This window comes from Erpetoichthys calabaricus, chromosome 12 (assembly GCF_900747795.2).
Source record: "Erpetoichthys calabaricus chromosome 12, fErpCal1.3, whole genome shotgun sequence".
Taxonomy (NCBI): domain Eukaryota; kingdom Metazoa; phylum Chordata; class Cladistia; order Polypteriformes; family Polypteridae; genus Erpetoichthys; species Erpetoichthys calabaricus.
In genome coordinates this window covers 53,479,588-53,494,498 of record NC_041405.2, presented here as the reverse complement: position 1 = coordinate 53,494,498, position 14,911 = coordinate 53,479,588, and the positions used below count along the sequence as shown (strand labels likewise).

General features: G+C 37.5%; 1 protein-coding gene across 1 annotated transcript; it reads right to left on the bottom strand.

The window, feature by feature from the left end:
* Window positions 1-518: 518 nt before the first annotated feature.
* Window positions 519-13,221, bottom strand: pgrmc1 (progesterone receptor membrane component 1). The gene is made up of 3 exons (XM_028815538.2): window positions 12,851-13,221; window positions 7,717-7,872; window positions 519-1,066 (listed from the first exon to the last, which is right to left on the bottom strand). The coding sequence occupies exons 1-3, from the start codon at window positions 13,140-13,142 to the stop codon at window positions 963-965; spliced, it is 552 nt and encodes a 183-aa protein (XP_028671371.1). The 5' UTR covers window positions 13,143-13,221; the 3' UTR covers window positions 519-962.
* Window positions 13,222-14,911: the final 1,690 nt, after the last annotated feature.

The following is a 14,911-nucleotide window of genomic DNA, read 5'->3' as shown; positions in this document are numbered from 1 at the left end:
GAAGATACGTATCTTCACACTGCGCTCATTTAAAGGTAAATAACTGGTTTTTAATATCAAGGTGTATCCCTCAATTCTCAACCTGATGGTTTACTTACATATCCTAAAACCTCAAAATATGGAGCTGCAGGTTACTTCAATTCTGTAAACTCCCCTCCATTGTTGGAAGTTTTTAAATATAAAATCTGGTCACGTAACGAATAAAGGACAACCTTCCTAACAGATAATCTTTACAGACAAATATAAAGTAGATATAAATCTGTATGCACACAAATAAATGATAAAATTTGGTCATCCATTAAAATAAGCTTAGCAGTTTGGAAAGGACTCCGTGTTGTCCAGAATACTGTAATAATCGAGCCGATATTCTCAATAGTCAATGTTCAGTGAAAGATCAAGACCCACCATTAAATCAGTCCTGCTCTACTCTTCTACATTGATTTTAGTAACACAAATATTCCTGCAAATATCATATTTTCACATTTTGTTAAAGGTTCCCTTATCACATTTTGTTAAAGGTTCCCTTATTTGATAGTCTTTTATATTCAATTTTCAAATTACAGTAACATTGATTTACTCAGTAAAAATGAAGAATTTAAATGATAAAAAGGGGAGTTACAGTGGCGTAAAATTCATCAGACATTAGACAATCCATCAGTCACCTGCAGATGACATTAGAAATTTATGAATTCTACATTTGGTACCTCTAAAGCATACACAAAGATGATTAGGAATTTAACAACATCAAGAAAATGTAATACATGTCATGAGTATAAAGATAAAATAAACACTAGTTAGTTTAAACTGCTGTTAATCAGCCTTCAAAACTCCCTACATAACAGGCAAGAGGCCCCCAGTAATTTGTTACTTTAAAGTAAATTAGAAAATTAATTGACTGCCTTCAGCAAACTTTAAGGGATGGAGGAATTACTTTCATTTTTTTTTCTTTAGTGTTTTAGTTTTTAATCTTTCTTTTTGTCCTTCGAGTCTTTTTCATCTTCATCATCGGCATACTCCGATGGCTCCTCTCCTGGCTTCAGAAGTTTGCCCACATAGTGGTATTTGTCTGAAAAATAAAAATAAATGGGATTCAAGTCAAAAGGACAGCCGTGTAACTGGGGATTTGTGACCCTGGGGGTTGCGATTGGTCGGGTTGATGACTTAGCCCTTCACAGGTAAATCTGAAGTTTGGGGTCACAGTGATCAGTACACTAACTTGTAACTTTAACGGCACTACCTGTTGATTACTACTTCCGGAAATCCTGTGGAGAGTTTACTGATGACACCACCTCACAGAGAGAGAGACAATGGTAGCTAGTGTGATATTGGCACTTGGTTGGCACCGACCCGACACAGACTGACAATGAAGACACAGGTAAAATAAACAAAAGAACTTTTAAGTTCTTCATCACCTGTGGGGCACGTCTTTCCTGTGAACCCCACAAGCACAACACAGTCCCAAAATACAAAGAAATAACACCCCAAATCACACTCTTCTCTCCACTCCTCCCAAGGCAGCTTCGTCCTCCTCCTCCCGACTCTGGCGCCCTGCGTAGTGGCTGCAGGCTCCTCTTGTAGCCCACCTGGAAGTGCTGCAGATGCTCGTTGACCTACTTCTGGCTGCACCTCCGGGTGTGGCTGCACTCCCACCCAGATGGGCTCGTTAAGCCATGCAGCTCCCCCTGGCGGAGGCCACAGAGCCCAACCAAGATGAGCTCCGGTGTTCCACGAAAGTGGCCCCGACGCAACCCAGTGGGGCTGCCAACAAAGGTTCCGAAGGACGTAGCGTGGCTCCCATGGCTGCTCCCCCGGATCTAGTGACAAAGGGGCATCCTGGCTGGGCATGGGTCTCAGCTGTCTGCCACACTAGTTAAGGACACTACTACCATGAACAATACCAGGAACAGTAGCTGATCTAGACCTGAGTGCTTCTGGATTGAGAACCACTTTGCTAAAGTCAAATCTAACAGGGCATCATCTGAATCTAACAGTTGTTAGCATAATTCTGCGTTATATTCCAAATTTATTTTATGAAGGGCATTAATATAAAAAATACAAAAAAATTAAATCCAGTGTGGCTATTAGTGATGAACAAACCCTGCGGAATTTGTCAAAATTGCAGATATATTAGGGAACTTTACTGAACTCAATGAAATGCATTAAAGTCAATGGGGAAGGAGGAACTGGACTAGTTTTGAGTTCAGTGGTCTATAAAGTGTACCTTGAGGGCAAGGGAAGTGTCTGCTAACTATGCTGTGTACTCACTGTAAACCTACTTTTGCCCACCCCTTTTATGTATGTATGTATGTATGTACAGTAATCCCTCCTCCATCGCGGGGGGTTGCGTTCCAGAGCCACCCGCGAAATAAGAAAATCCGCGAAGTAGAAACCATATGTTTATATGGTTATTTTTATATTGTCATGCTTGGGTCACAGATTTGCGCAGAAACACAGGAGGTTGTAGAGAGACAGGAACGTTATTCAAACACTGCAAACAAACATTTGTCTCTTTTTCAAAAGTTTAAACTGTGCTCCATGACAAGACAGAGATGACAGTTCCGTCTCACAATTAAAAGAATGCAAACATATCTTCCTTTTCAAAGGAGTGCGCGTCAGGAGAGAGAGAACAAAGCAAGCAGTCAAAAAAAAATCAATAGGGCTGTTTAGCTTTTAAGTATGCGAAGCACCGCCGGTACAAAGCTGTTGAAGGCGGCAGCTCACACCCCCTCCGTCAGGAGCAGACAAAGAGAGAGAGAGCCAGAGAAAAATAAAGTCAAAAATCAATACGTGCCCTTTGAGCTTTTAAGTATGCGAAGCACCGTGCAGCATGTCCTTCAGGAAGCAGCTGCACACAGAAGGTAGCAACGTCCCTATCGTCTAGGTGTGCGAACAGCCCCCCTACGTCAGCGCAAGAGAGAGAGAGAGAGAGAGAGCGAGAGAGAAAGTAAGTTGGGTAGCTTCTCAGCCATCTGCCAATAGCGTCCCTTGTATGAAATCAACTGGGCAAACTAACTGAGGAAGCATGTACCAGAAATTAAAAGACCCATTGTCCGCAGAAACCCGCAAAGCAGCGAAAAATCCGCGATATATATTTAAATATGCTTACATATAAAATCCGCGATGGAGTGAAGCCGCGAAAGGCGAAGCGCGATATAGCGAGGGATCACTGTATGTATATATATATGTGTGCATGTACAGTATATATACACACCACGGTGGTGTATGGAAACGGGACATTTTGGAACTAGGTGTTGGCGACCCCGAGGTGTCGGCAGTTGTTTGGGACCAATGCAACCTCATTTAGAACTTCTTGCAGTTAGTTATAATGGGGCAGTGGAGTGGTGCGCAATGACCATTTGCTGTGAAAGCCTTTTATAAGAATGGTGATAGTGTGACTGCTGCACAAAGGAAATTTCAACGTCATTACCAGCTGATACGTCATGGTCATGTCCTGTCTGCTCAAGCGACTACAACATGGGTGCGTAATTTCAAAGAAACGGGTTCAGCCTTAAAAAAAAAAAAAGAAGTTCCCAGGTGGAGCCTCTTCGCATTCTGTCCGACAATCGATGGCAGCAATTCGACGATTGTTTGGAAGGCGCATCATTTCACACAACCATGACATTCCATGGCCACCAAGATCCCCAGATTTCACTGTTTGTGATTTTTATTAGTGGGGACACCTTAAAAGCCAAGTGTACTGCATACTTCCTGCAACCATTACAGAACTAAAATTGAGGAGGAAGTCGCTGGCATTCCTCTTGACATGTTAACATCGAGCAATGCAGAATTTCCACAACAGGCTGTCAGAATGTGTACAGAGAAATGGACAACACCTTCATGAATTTTTCTTCAAACCATAAAATGAATATTGAATGAATATTGATTACCATCATTACTTCCATATCCTGTACAATACATTTCATCATCAAATGTATTTTGTAATGTGTTTATTCGTGCATTTCCCGTTTCCCTGCAGCACCCTGTATAAATATACCCCACAAATTTTTTTATATAAATGCATGCGGGGTGCAAATCCACCTGGAGTACAAATCAGGTATGCATGCATGAAGCAAATCTGGTATCAGCATAAAATGTGAGATATGCTTATAGTATGTATGCGTTAAAGGTCAGTGCATGGCTGCTACAGCTCTGTAATGTTATGCTGGCCTCAAAAAGTATTATGGGGTGTTATGGAAAAAAGAATGTTTGTCTGAGCTTGCCTGACTGAATTTCTAAGAAAATATTCAACAAACAAGATCACCGGTGTATGCAGCACATTCACTGTAAAAAAATGAATTTTGCAGACCAACACTGGCTGCTATATTTGCACTTCAATGTATCAGATTTTAGCCAGTGATCCATAATAAGCCTTTGGCCATGAAGATCAATTAACAGCTGGACACACTGGTGCTTGTGTCACTGGAGCCATGGAGGTGACCGGACTTAAGTGTTTCAATCTGACATCCAAGTGAATTTAGGAGAGAGATGTCCGCAGTGACCGAGATCAGCTGGACTAAAGAGAAAGGATGAGATGGAAGAAGTGTTGTATGGGTGAGAGAGCATTGGGCGACCACAGCAAGCAAACAGAAGCAGAGCAGGAAGGCATGAAATTGAACCCAAACTTCTTACTATCCACAAGGAAGATGGTGTACTCCTTGATGGTAATTCTAGGCCCATTTTTCATGTATCTATTGATTTAGTAGTGTAGATGTTGGTTACAGTCAAATAAATGCTTTAGTAAGGACATAAAGACTAACCTATCAGAGAGGTTTAAATGCCACTTTCCCCTGATTACGGTCTGCTTGCAGGCAACTTGACTCACACTTGGGGAACACACTTTGATCGCCACTAGAGGGCAGCAACTGAAGACTTGTATTGCATACCATAAAGGTTTACTGGAAGATAGCTGAAATTTTCAGCTTTGAGAGTTCCACACCACCCACCTCCCAGTTGGGATCCTTTCATTCAAGGTCCTTACACTCTATATATTCAAATTTTTATAAAAGTTACCTGGGGGATGGGATGGTCAGTATTATGCATGCACGTATGAATGTCTGAATGTGTATACATACAGTATATTAAACTTCTTTATTTTCTCCTTTTTCTTTGCTTCCATTGTTAGCACCTCTAGTTTTTTGTTCTCCTTATCTGAAACTCTGCATGGCAGGCATTGGGTGGGTCCAGATTTTGAAGGAAATATTTTTGGACGTGCATAATGTTGACTCATAAAATGAAACATTAAGTCAACATTCCAAGAAAATGCTAATGTAATGAACCACGAAAGGGAAAATTTTAAGAAGTATTTAACAACTGGAGATGAAACCTGAATACATCAGTATGACTGAGAATCTAAACAAGGATGTATGGTAATTCTTCGATTCAAAGTCCAACCCAGTGCTCGTAAGGTCACATGCACAATTTTTAAACGATTTCAAGAATGTATTCAATATTGATTATAAGCCTGAAAAGGTCCAATATTATGTCAATTTGCTTTGGTGTTTGTGGCAATCAATCAGGTAAAGATGTCAACTCTGCCAATTCTGTTTAAAGGAATACTCCACTCAAAAACATGTTTTATATATTAACTTACCCCCATGTAGTTTGTATTGGTGGTTGAGAAAAATGTCTTTCCTAATACTGTATTTTCATGCAAAATGGAGAGGAAAAGAACTTGATATAATAATAAGACAATTGTGAACAATGCTGTACAACTACAAACAATGTGAAAAAAAGTCCATGGGTGAAAAAAACAAATCTCACATTACTTGTGTTGCATAATCCACATGTGAGCTACTAACGACAGGACAGGGCTCTTGACCAATGAATGAGGGTAAGAGGTGGGTCTTCAGTTGAAAAAGTGACTCTCATGAGGTTTCAGTTTCCTGTTTAAGATGTACGCTAATTATTCAGGAAGTAAATACTTAACATTATTTTAGCCAAAAAGCATGCCTTTTGAACATTTTGAGCATATAACTGGATAACTGACATGTATTATGTAACACAAGTAACATAAGCCTTTTCTTTTTTTCCCATGGACGTTTTTCACATTGTTTGCTCTGGTACAACATCAGCTACAATTGGCTCCTATTACTATATATCAAACGTTTTTGTCTCCATTCTGCTTGAAACCATGAGATGAAAAATTTCTTGGCCTCCACTACAAATTACACTGAGTAAGTAACCTAGAAAAAATATATTATTTTTGGTTGGAGTTTGTCTTTAGGAAATGTTCCCGCGCACACTGCACAGGGTTTTAAAAGCAGTTCCAGAAACAGTGGCATCTTTTCAAATCCATAACTACTCTACACAGGAGTTGCTACATAAACAAGACCAAAAGCAAGACCAAAAGCCTATTAGAGTTCACAGAGATTAGATTCAAAAATAAAACTGGCTTGCTTTTGCTGGTGTTTCTCTTAATACATCAGGCTCAGGTGTTCTCAATCACCCCTTGTAAAGCTTCTGATTTATTCTTAAGGGTTAGCATGTAACATGGCACCTCGGAGACGTGAAAACACTCCAATTTAGTAAGCAATTTAGTTATAGCTATTATAATAAACAATAAGTAAGGGCATGGTTCAAAATAACCAAAAAAAGAACATTAACATGGAGCAAGTGCTCACACAGGAGTTTGAAGTTCAACAGCCTACATACAGTGAAAGCCATAATTATCCGGCAGATCTGGGATCACACAAATATGGGTAGTGAAATCTAACAAATATTAGGAAATTAATCTGCCTTATGTTATTTAAGATTGTTAATTCTGTAAAAGTGTGCTGTAGGCACTTAGATGAGCACAAGTACTAAAAATATTGCAGGCTGACAGGAAAGAGGTTGCCAAAATAATTCAGTCTAATAAGCACTGACCCTGGACAAAAGTGGGACTCCAAGCATAGTATGTGCTAGCACATCTTCCCATTAACTGTTTTGTTCAATTACAGATAGGTTAAAATTACCATAAGCTTATATAGAGATAGGCAGGCAATTCATAAGCATAGTAAAGGTAAGCTCAAGATGGTGCACAAACAAGTAAAATTAATAACCAACAAATTCATCTCAAAATTGAAAAAGTCAGCAAGGTTTTAAAATACACACACAAAGTGAAAAACAAGGGAGATTTGAAAACAAACGACTAGATAAAGCAATGAAACAAATGCACCGCTCGTTTAAACGCTTGGACAGATTTCAGAGGGAACTTGGCTTAAATGGGAGCACAACTGTGGCTGTTGCTAAGCAGTTACTGACACCATTAGCAAGGGAAAGAGCTTAGAGGAGGAGAAAAACACAGAAAAGAGACAGGCATGCCAACATCACAATCATTGCATTAAGTGTGTCACCTTGGAAAATGGTTGTTAAGAAACACCAGATAGTATTTTCAAAATGTAAACTTTTAGGAAAATTATTTATCTGCATATTATTAATGTGTATTTGTCTCCACATCTTATCAGGATTTAAGCAGGTTAAAATCATATATGTGATCCTTTATCACAGGGTTTGGTCTAAATATTTTCAATATTTTTCTTTTTTTTTTAATCATGAGCCATCATGAAGTAATGTAGTCAGCATGCACTATTCGAATAAATAAAAAACAATTAGAAAAAGGTTTAAACAAAGAAAAAGGAATAGTAACAAATACTTTCTTTCCCAATATACAGCTTCTTCTTGTTGTTTTCAAAAGATAAAATTAAACACTGTAAATGCTGACAAAGACAGACATACGAGTGAACTGCATCTCCCAGTCGCTAAGGGTTTCCTTCTGCATGGCATTCAAATCCGACAGATCGTCACACTCGTCCTTCAGTGCAGACTCATCCAGGCAAAAGGTTGCTAACCCTCTGGAGGCATCCCTTCCAGCAAACACCCCATAAGGGCCCTCTGTAAACAAAATAAAAATATGGTATGAATATACTATCAAAGCAGTTTTTTTTAGTTTTTTCCCCACAAATGGTCACTGTCTCACTTAAAAAAAATTAACCAAAACTTCAACTAAATAGAGCATAATTGACTTAAAATTGAAAAACTGCACATTCACTTTTGTTTTCATAATGGTCTCCCAAGTTGTCTATTTAAGCTCTGAGGATTTCCTGCTGCTTTTCACATGAAAACTCTTCAGGCTTTTGGGAGATTGAAGCTGTGCAAAATGGGGTGTGGGCAATCGATTAATCATAATGGTGCACTGTTCACACAGAACAAAAACAATAAATACGAAGACTACCAGAACACTTCAATGGATAATGAATTATGTTTATTGTAGTGACAAAAGCACCTTTCCATTAATGCACTTCAAAAGGGCAAAATAAAATAATAAAATGTAACCTAACACATTTGTAAATGAGAAAATATTTTTTTCAGAAAAATATATTTGTATTCCCCATAAATTCAGGTAAACAGCAAATTAATCCCATACTGTGTATAAAACAGAAGATTAACTTTAAATCTTATATTGTAAATGTACACTTGCATTTGGAAATACACAAAGTATCATCACCCTAGGGGATAAGCCACTGGACTTTACCTCCCAAGGCTTACAGTTCAATCCCCATTCACTAAAGAAATTAAAGGTTGTTTTTTTCCTCTAAACAAGTTTTAATCAGACTAAAGGTCACATCTAGAACTCTATTAAAACATACCCTAGTGCATAAAGAACCAGAACTCGCTCAGTGCACTCAGAAGTACTTCAACTCTTAGCTGCAGCTATGAGAGATGTTTAGAAAACTAAAATACTGCACAGCTTCTAGGTGTTAATGGAAGGACTGTGCATGGTCTGGCAAGACCTTACAGGTAGGGAGTATGCCAGCAGGCCATTTGTCTTAATTGAACAGAAAAAAATTGATGGTAGAAGGTAAAATCACTCTTGTCTGGGAGTGTGAGGCTGAATAAGATACTGTTCTGGTGATTTATTTTTTTATTTAAGCAAATGGCTTAAATGCATTTTTGTTTTAAATACCACAATTTTCTTTTGTTTTAAACAGTAAAAATCACTTCACTACATCAGTATCCAACAGAATATGCAGAACTATACATCTTGATTACATCTTGCCTGAAGAAGGGGCCTGAGTTGCCTTGAAAGCTTGCATATTGTAATCTTTCTAGTTAGCCAATAAAAGGTGTCATTTTGCTTGGCTTTTCTCTACAGAACTATACAGTACTTTTTACCATTTAAATAAACACTATCACTTCACTACCGACAGTATTCTAAAGAATACAGTATTTACCATTTAAATAAACCATATTTTTTAACTTTCAGAGCCCAGGAAAGTTTGTTGGGCAGTAAGTGACTTTATTAGCTCGGATTGGTCCAGCCAGGTATCATCTACCTATGCGTTGCTTAGTGTTGTGGTGTTTATTACATGTGTATTAATCATACCTCTGCATAGTTTTGAAATGAGTATTTTAATTGTTACTGATTGACTTAATAATGCTGTGATTGCTCTGTTTATTAAAATTTAGCCATCAAAAAAAGATAATTCACATTAAGTCATATGTTACACTATGTATTAATGCAGTGAGCCAGTTAGTCTACCAACACAGGCCAACTTGCAAGAAACCTTCATGAAGATGATATGCCCTATTTAGATTGTTTAAATTACTATTTTCCTCTGGAAGATAGAACATGCTTAAAATATAAAATAGTTCTAATACTTAAGAAATTTCAATCATTGTTACCATATACTAAAATGTCTGTCCATTGGTTAAAGTGTGTGAATCCCGAATCTGCGTGTTTCTTGCTCACATGGGATAAATGTTAATGTTCTGCACTGGTCCTCCTGCATTGCTGTTGCTCTCAATGTGACCATTTACACCTCTAGACAGATGATAATAATAATAATCATCATCATCATTATTCCACATAATTTGTTCTTCCTTTTAATCACCCAACTGCGCCCTAATAACTAGAACAAACAAAAAAACATTTTTTTCCTTTTCTTTGCAAGTCAAAAAGACCCCAACCTGTCATGTGAATTTTTCTTAATAATTATTTGGTAATTTTCAAATATTCCCACATAGCGATAACTTACTCAGTGAAATTCTAAATCTTTGCTTTTACTTCAAAAAAAAAAAAAAAAAAGAAAATGTTTTGCCAGAAGAAATTGACTTTATTATGGAAATCAAATTTCCAAATCATGATAAAAATACAAATTTTAGCATTATGTCAGTAAATCACCACTTATATATTAAACTAATTTTAAAGGGTTCAGGGTTATTGATCATCCAGTCCAATTCACATAATCACTTTGCAAATGTACTAACCTGAAAGGGAAAACACTCTAGCAATATGGGCACATAGCCTCATTTATCTCTCTGCCCATCTGTTATCCAAAGAGTGGCTGTAATTAATATTTGGCACCTACCTCAAAGTTCTGAACATGCTAAAGTAATACTGTACTTTGGCAAAGACCAATACTCCACTGACTAAAATGCAAATATAACTAAAATAAAACTATTTTTAAAAATAATCCACATTCCAAAAGATATACTTGTTTAGGTAAATCAGATTCTAAACTGGTCAGGTATGAGTGATGGTCAGTGTATGTTTGAGCTCAAAGAATTTACATCCCATCCAGAGTCCATTCCTTCCGTGCATCCAACGCTGCCAGGACAATTTCCAACCCCATGCTGTTTAACTGATAAACTAAACCTGACTTCAATTTGGTTTAGAAGAGTCGTATTGTCACATGCACAGATACAGTGCAATTCTTTTTTGCATGTGGTAATCAACATGCCACACATCCCCACACTCTCTGATGCCGTGATCAGTGTGTGCAGAACTACTTCACCTTTAAACCTCTCTTCTCAAGCACAGCTTAGAACACGGATACTTGTAATGCTAAACCAATCATTAGTACTGAAAATACAATGTGGCACTTGTCAATCACCAAACATTTATTGTGAATTGCACAACTGAACATCTGAGAATTTAATCATGCACTTATAGATTAAAACAGCTTTAGTCTCAGCTGTCAAAAAATGCTCTGAATGATATACAGTAGCACAGAATCATGACTATTACTATAATCTCATGTTATAATAAAATACTCTAACTGACCTAGTTTTGCAAACAGTTTAAAACCATAGTCAGCAAAGGGGAATTTCAGTTTTAATAATTGCTCCCTTTACTCAGTACCTTTACTATTAATTGTTTGTTTCTTGGCAAAAATGCTTTTGCTGTACATAATTAAAGTTAAACCTATTCATTTTGGCACTGGAAGTCCATCAGATGTGCGGCTCAACTATTTAAGCTTAGATAATAAAGTAATTTGCTATCCTGTCATTTGTTTTCTGTACCGTATTGTCTGGGTCAGGATGCCATATGGACTGCCGAGGGCACGCTCCAAATATTTAAACATTTTACCTTAAGAATGTCATTTAAGAAAAGCCTGCCAAAGGGCAACTTTTACACCGACACTACTTTTTTCCAGTTTTTATCCAGCTTTTAAAGATCTGCAGCTACAAAAAAAAAAAAAAACCACACACACACACAAAAGAATTTGATTTTCCGTGACAAGATGACACAAAACTAGCTAGGACTACCAAATGCGGTTAAAAAAATTCAGTGTGTTTCTAAAACAGCTTAAGATATTGAATTTAATACTACTGTTATTCACCTGCTTGCGATTCGTGTAAGCGAGGCCTTTGCGTGACAAAGCAGCACTCGCGGATGCCGTGCGAGTCCTTGGTTGCCAGCTGGAACTGGGTAAAAGGTTGCCGATAAAATGCTTTAGCTGGAGCTCTTGGAAGTGTCAGAAAGGTTACTGATGTCCACACTCACTTCTCGTCATTTAAAGTGGATACATAAATGCATGTTTTTCTCTTGACAAATACTCTTTGAAAGCAAAATATTTTATGAAGGGGTGATTTAACATCAAAGCGATACAAAACGAGACCATATAGCGCCATTCACTAGGAGAATCACACAAAATGATTTTCGTAAGACATTCCAAGTAGAATTCTAAATACATGCTGAATAGCAATACTATACACACTCGGGGTACTTTGTTATTATTTCATGATGCTAAATCAAACAATAAGTGACAAGCATTTATAGGTAAGTTATTTGTAGGGTGCTACATAAGCCCGACACAACAACATCTGGATTTAAAGACTTGATTTAAAATAGGAAATTGGTAACATTAAGAGGTACCTAGACTATTAAGCATGCCCTGTTGTCATTCGAACTGCATAACTAAGTAATTGAGTGGTATTTATCAGTGTTTCTACTTGCGTGGCTTCCCGTTTACATCCAAAGAAACTGTTTCTTTCTGTATAGAGGAAACCATTTCTCCTTGTGATCTTCAAAAACTCCTTCCACTTGCACGAATTTTCGAGTTTTTCTCACAAGCTGCCATATTTCACAGATCTGTCGTGCGCCCCACTGGGTACTAAAGTGGGAGTAGACGACGGTTTAACTTTAACCTAATCGGTTTCGAAAACTAAGTGTACTTTGTCCAGGGCTCCTCTGTGCAACCAGTAAATTCAGCAATTTGTGAGGCATGATACAAGCGTGAGCAAGCAAAAAAAATTTCAGAAATATAAAATACATATATTTAAAATGTCACTGCGCGTGTTTGTACCCCTAAATCCCATCTAATGTTTGTCTTTTCTCCAATTTAAGAACTGTGCAATGCAAGCAGAGGAGACACTGACACCGTATCTAACTAAAATACTGCAAATATTTTTAAAACTCGCGTGTTGAGATACTAATGTGCACAATTTATCACTGGAACGTTCTTTTAAACGGTATGGCTTTCCCTCTCAAAAGTTTTATCCCGAACGAAATTACAGTCGTCCCACATAGAAATGCGCACTCTGAATAACACGAGATTAGTATAAACTACAAATGAATTAGCTGCACCTGGTCCATAAAACTTCTTTCCCCGGGTCACGTCGAACACTTTGCCCTTAATAGCCATGAGAATCCGCGGATTCCTCTTCCCGTCATATTCACGGAGCTCTGCTGGCGTGAAGTCCATCTTCTTCAGTTTTGGCAACTCTTCCTCTTCTTTCGGTAACTCTGGTGGTTTATCGCCGCGGATTATTTTATAAAGCAAATAGATACACAGACATAGAAGGCTCAGATTCAGTGGTGATGTATAAATCTCTTGTAAAAAACCCACTGACGCCTGAACATCGTCTTCTTCCGTCATCTTGCAGTATCTCTGAATAACAAAATTGCAATGTCGGTTAGACTGACATCAACATCACGCGAACTGTTAGGTAAACTACGCCCCTTGTGTCGAACAGGACTAACTGCAGACGAAGGTCTTGCAAGTGGATAGTATTGGCCAACAAGTCCGCAATGTGGACGACAGAGCATCTGTCAATCATCTTTTATCCGACCAATCACCAATAGTACGTTTTACAATTCACACGCCTACAACGCACTGATACGCTTCGTTTTGTAAGTCTAAAATATTAACCTCGATTTTACATAGATGCAGTTGAAAAGCCACCACAGCTTCGGATTAAACAGTTCTATCAAGGCAAAAGGATGTACCGTGTGAGTGTGAAAGACTAACCGTGGCAAAATGAAATGTAATCCAACTTGTAATATGCACTGAAACACTATGCACATTCATGCCGTGCATTTAAATTAGCACGCCTTTTTCGTTTCTTACTTTAAAAGTACTCCATAAAACAGATTTCTTTTTAAATAAAAACGAAAAAGTCATGCCAAAAATAATGAACTTTATAATTTGGAATTAGTTTAATTTCGGTACGATTTTTTCGATTGCTTTCCAACAGAACACTCAAAAGACGCGCCAAAATTAAACTCACGACACGACTATGTCTTACATTTCAGTGCATCTTACATGTTGGATTGCATTTATTGTTGGTTACGGATCAATGACGTGCACAGGCCTTTTGGTGTGCAGTACCTTTAAGCGGTAGATGGGACACTTTCCAGAACAGGGTTTGTTACATTTTAATCATGGACGCAATTTAGTTCCCACTTTTATTTCTATGTTTTTAGTTTAATATGGAACTTGGGGACTATTATAATATTTCAAAAACGTGTAAAAAAACTGTACAGTATGTCCATGGTTGCTGATGATGTCGGATTATTAAATAAGTAACATTTCAACAAGACATATGAGCACATACAATAATTCCATAAACATTAACGACATGAGTTCACAATACACCACATCAAATCAAAGACCTCTGTCCTCCAAAAAAAAAAAAGACTATTTTGGGTCAGACATTGAGGAAAGGCCAGAATTGATCATTTGGTATCATACTGTATATGACTATTATTTGTGTGCATTACACTTTCAGTATATTAGATTAGATTTGATAAACTCTATTAATCCCATAGTGAAATTCAGATCATTACAGTACGATAAACACCCTAAAGTACAAAGTAAAATTGCTTTATATATGCTGTATGCATTACAATTTTTCAGTAATTACAATACTTTTTTTTTTTTTTCCTTTCTAGGTGTTGTCAGTTTTGGGGTTTTATAGTAAAAACTATCATTTAGGTTCTAGCTCCTGTGTACTTGCACAGGAAGAAATGGGTAGAAAAAGAATGCATATAAAGAAAAGTGAGCCAAATATAAAAATAATGACAACATGTTCACTCATTCAAAAGGAACCCTTGATATACAAAGCAAATAAAACGGTCAAGAAATGCATCTCTCAAAAATTGCCTCATCCCTAATTCATTGTGTAAGTGTGCCGATACAGCCTTGTAAATTTAAATTCAATGTCATTCATCAGTCTTTTGAACATTAAAACGGTATATGAAAATTACATTGTATGAAATGCCTTTGCTCCATCTTGCTGTTACTACACTTAGTGTTAATTCATTAAGACTGTTACACCTACATTTTAAAGATGCTTTCCTGCTTCTCAGTAAGCTTCTTTTGTTAAACTTATTTAAAAAAAAACATCAGCCTAATCCTTACCGTAT

Coding starts and splice junctions, on each gene's coding strand:
- pgrmc1 (XM_028815538.2), bottom strand. CDS start 13,142: ATGACGGAAGAAGACGATGTTCAGGCGTCAGTGGGTTTTTTACAAGAG. Junction 7,873..12,850: donor AAAGAAGTTTTATGGACCAG/GTGCAGCTAATT, acceptor TTTTGTTTACAG/AGGGCCCTTATGGGGTGTTT. Junction 1,067..7,716: donor CTGGGAGATGCAGTTCACTC/GTATGTCTGTCT, acceptor TTTATTTTTCAG/ACAAATACCACTATGTGGGC.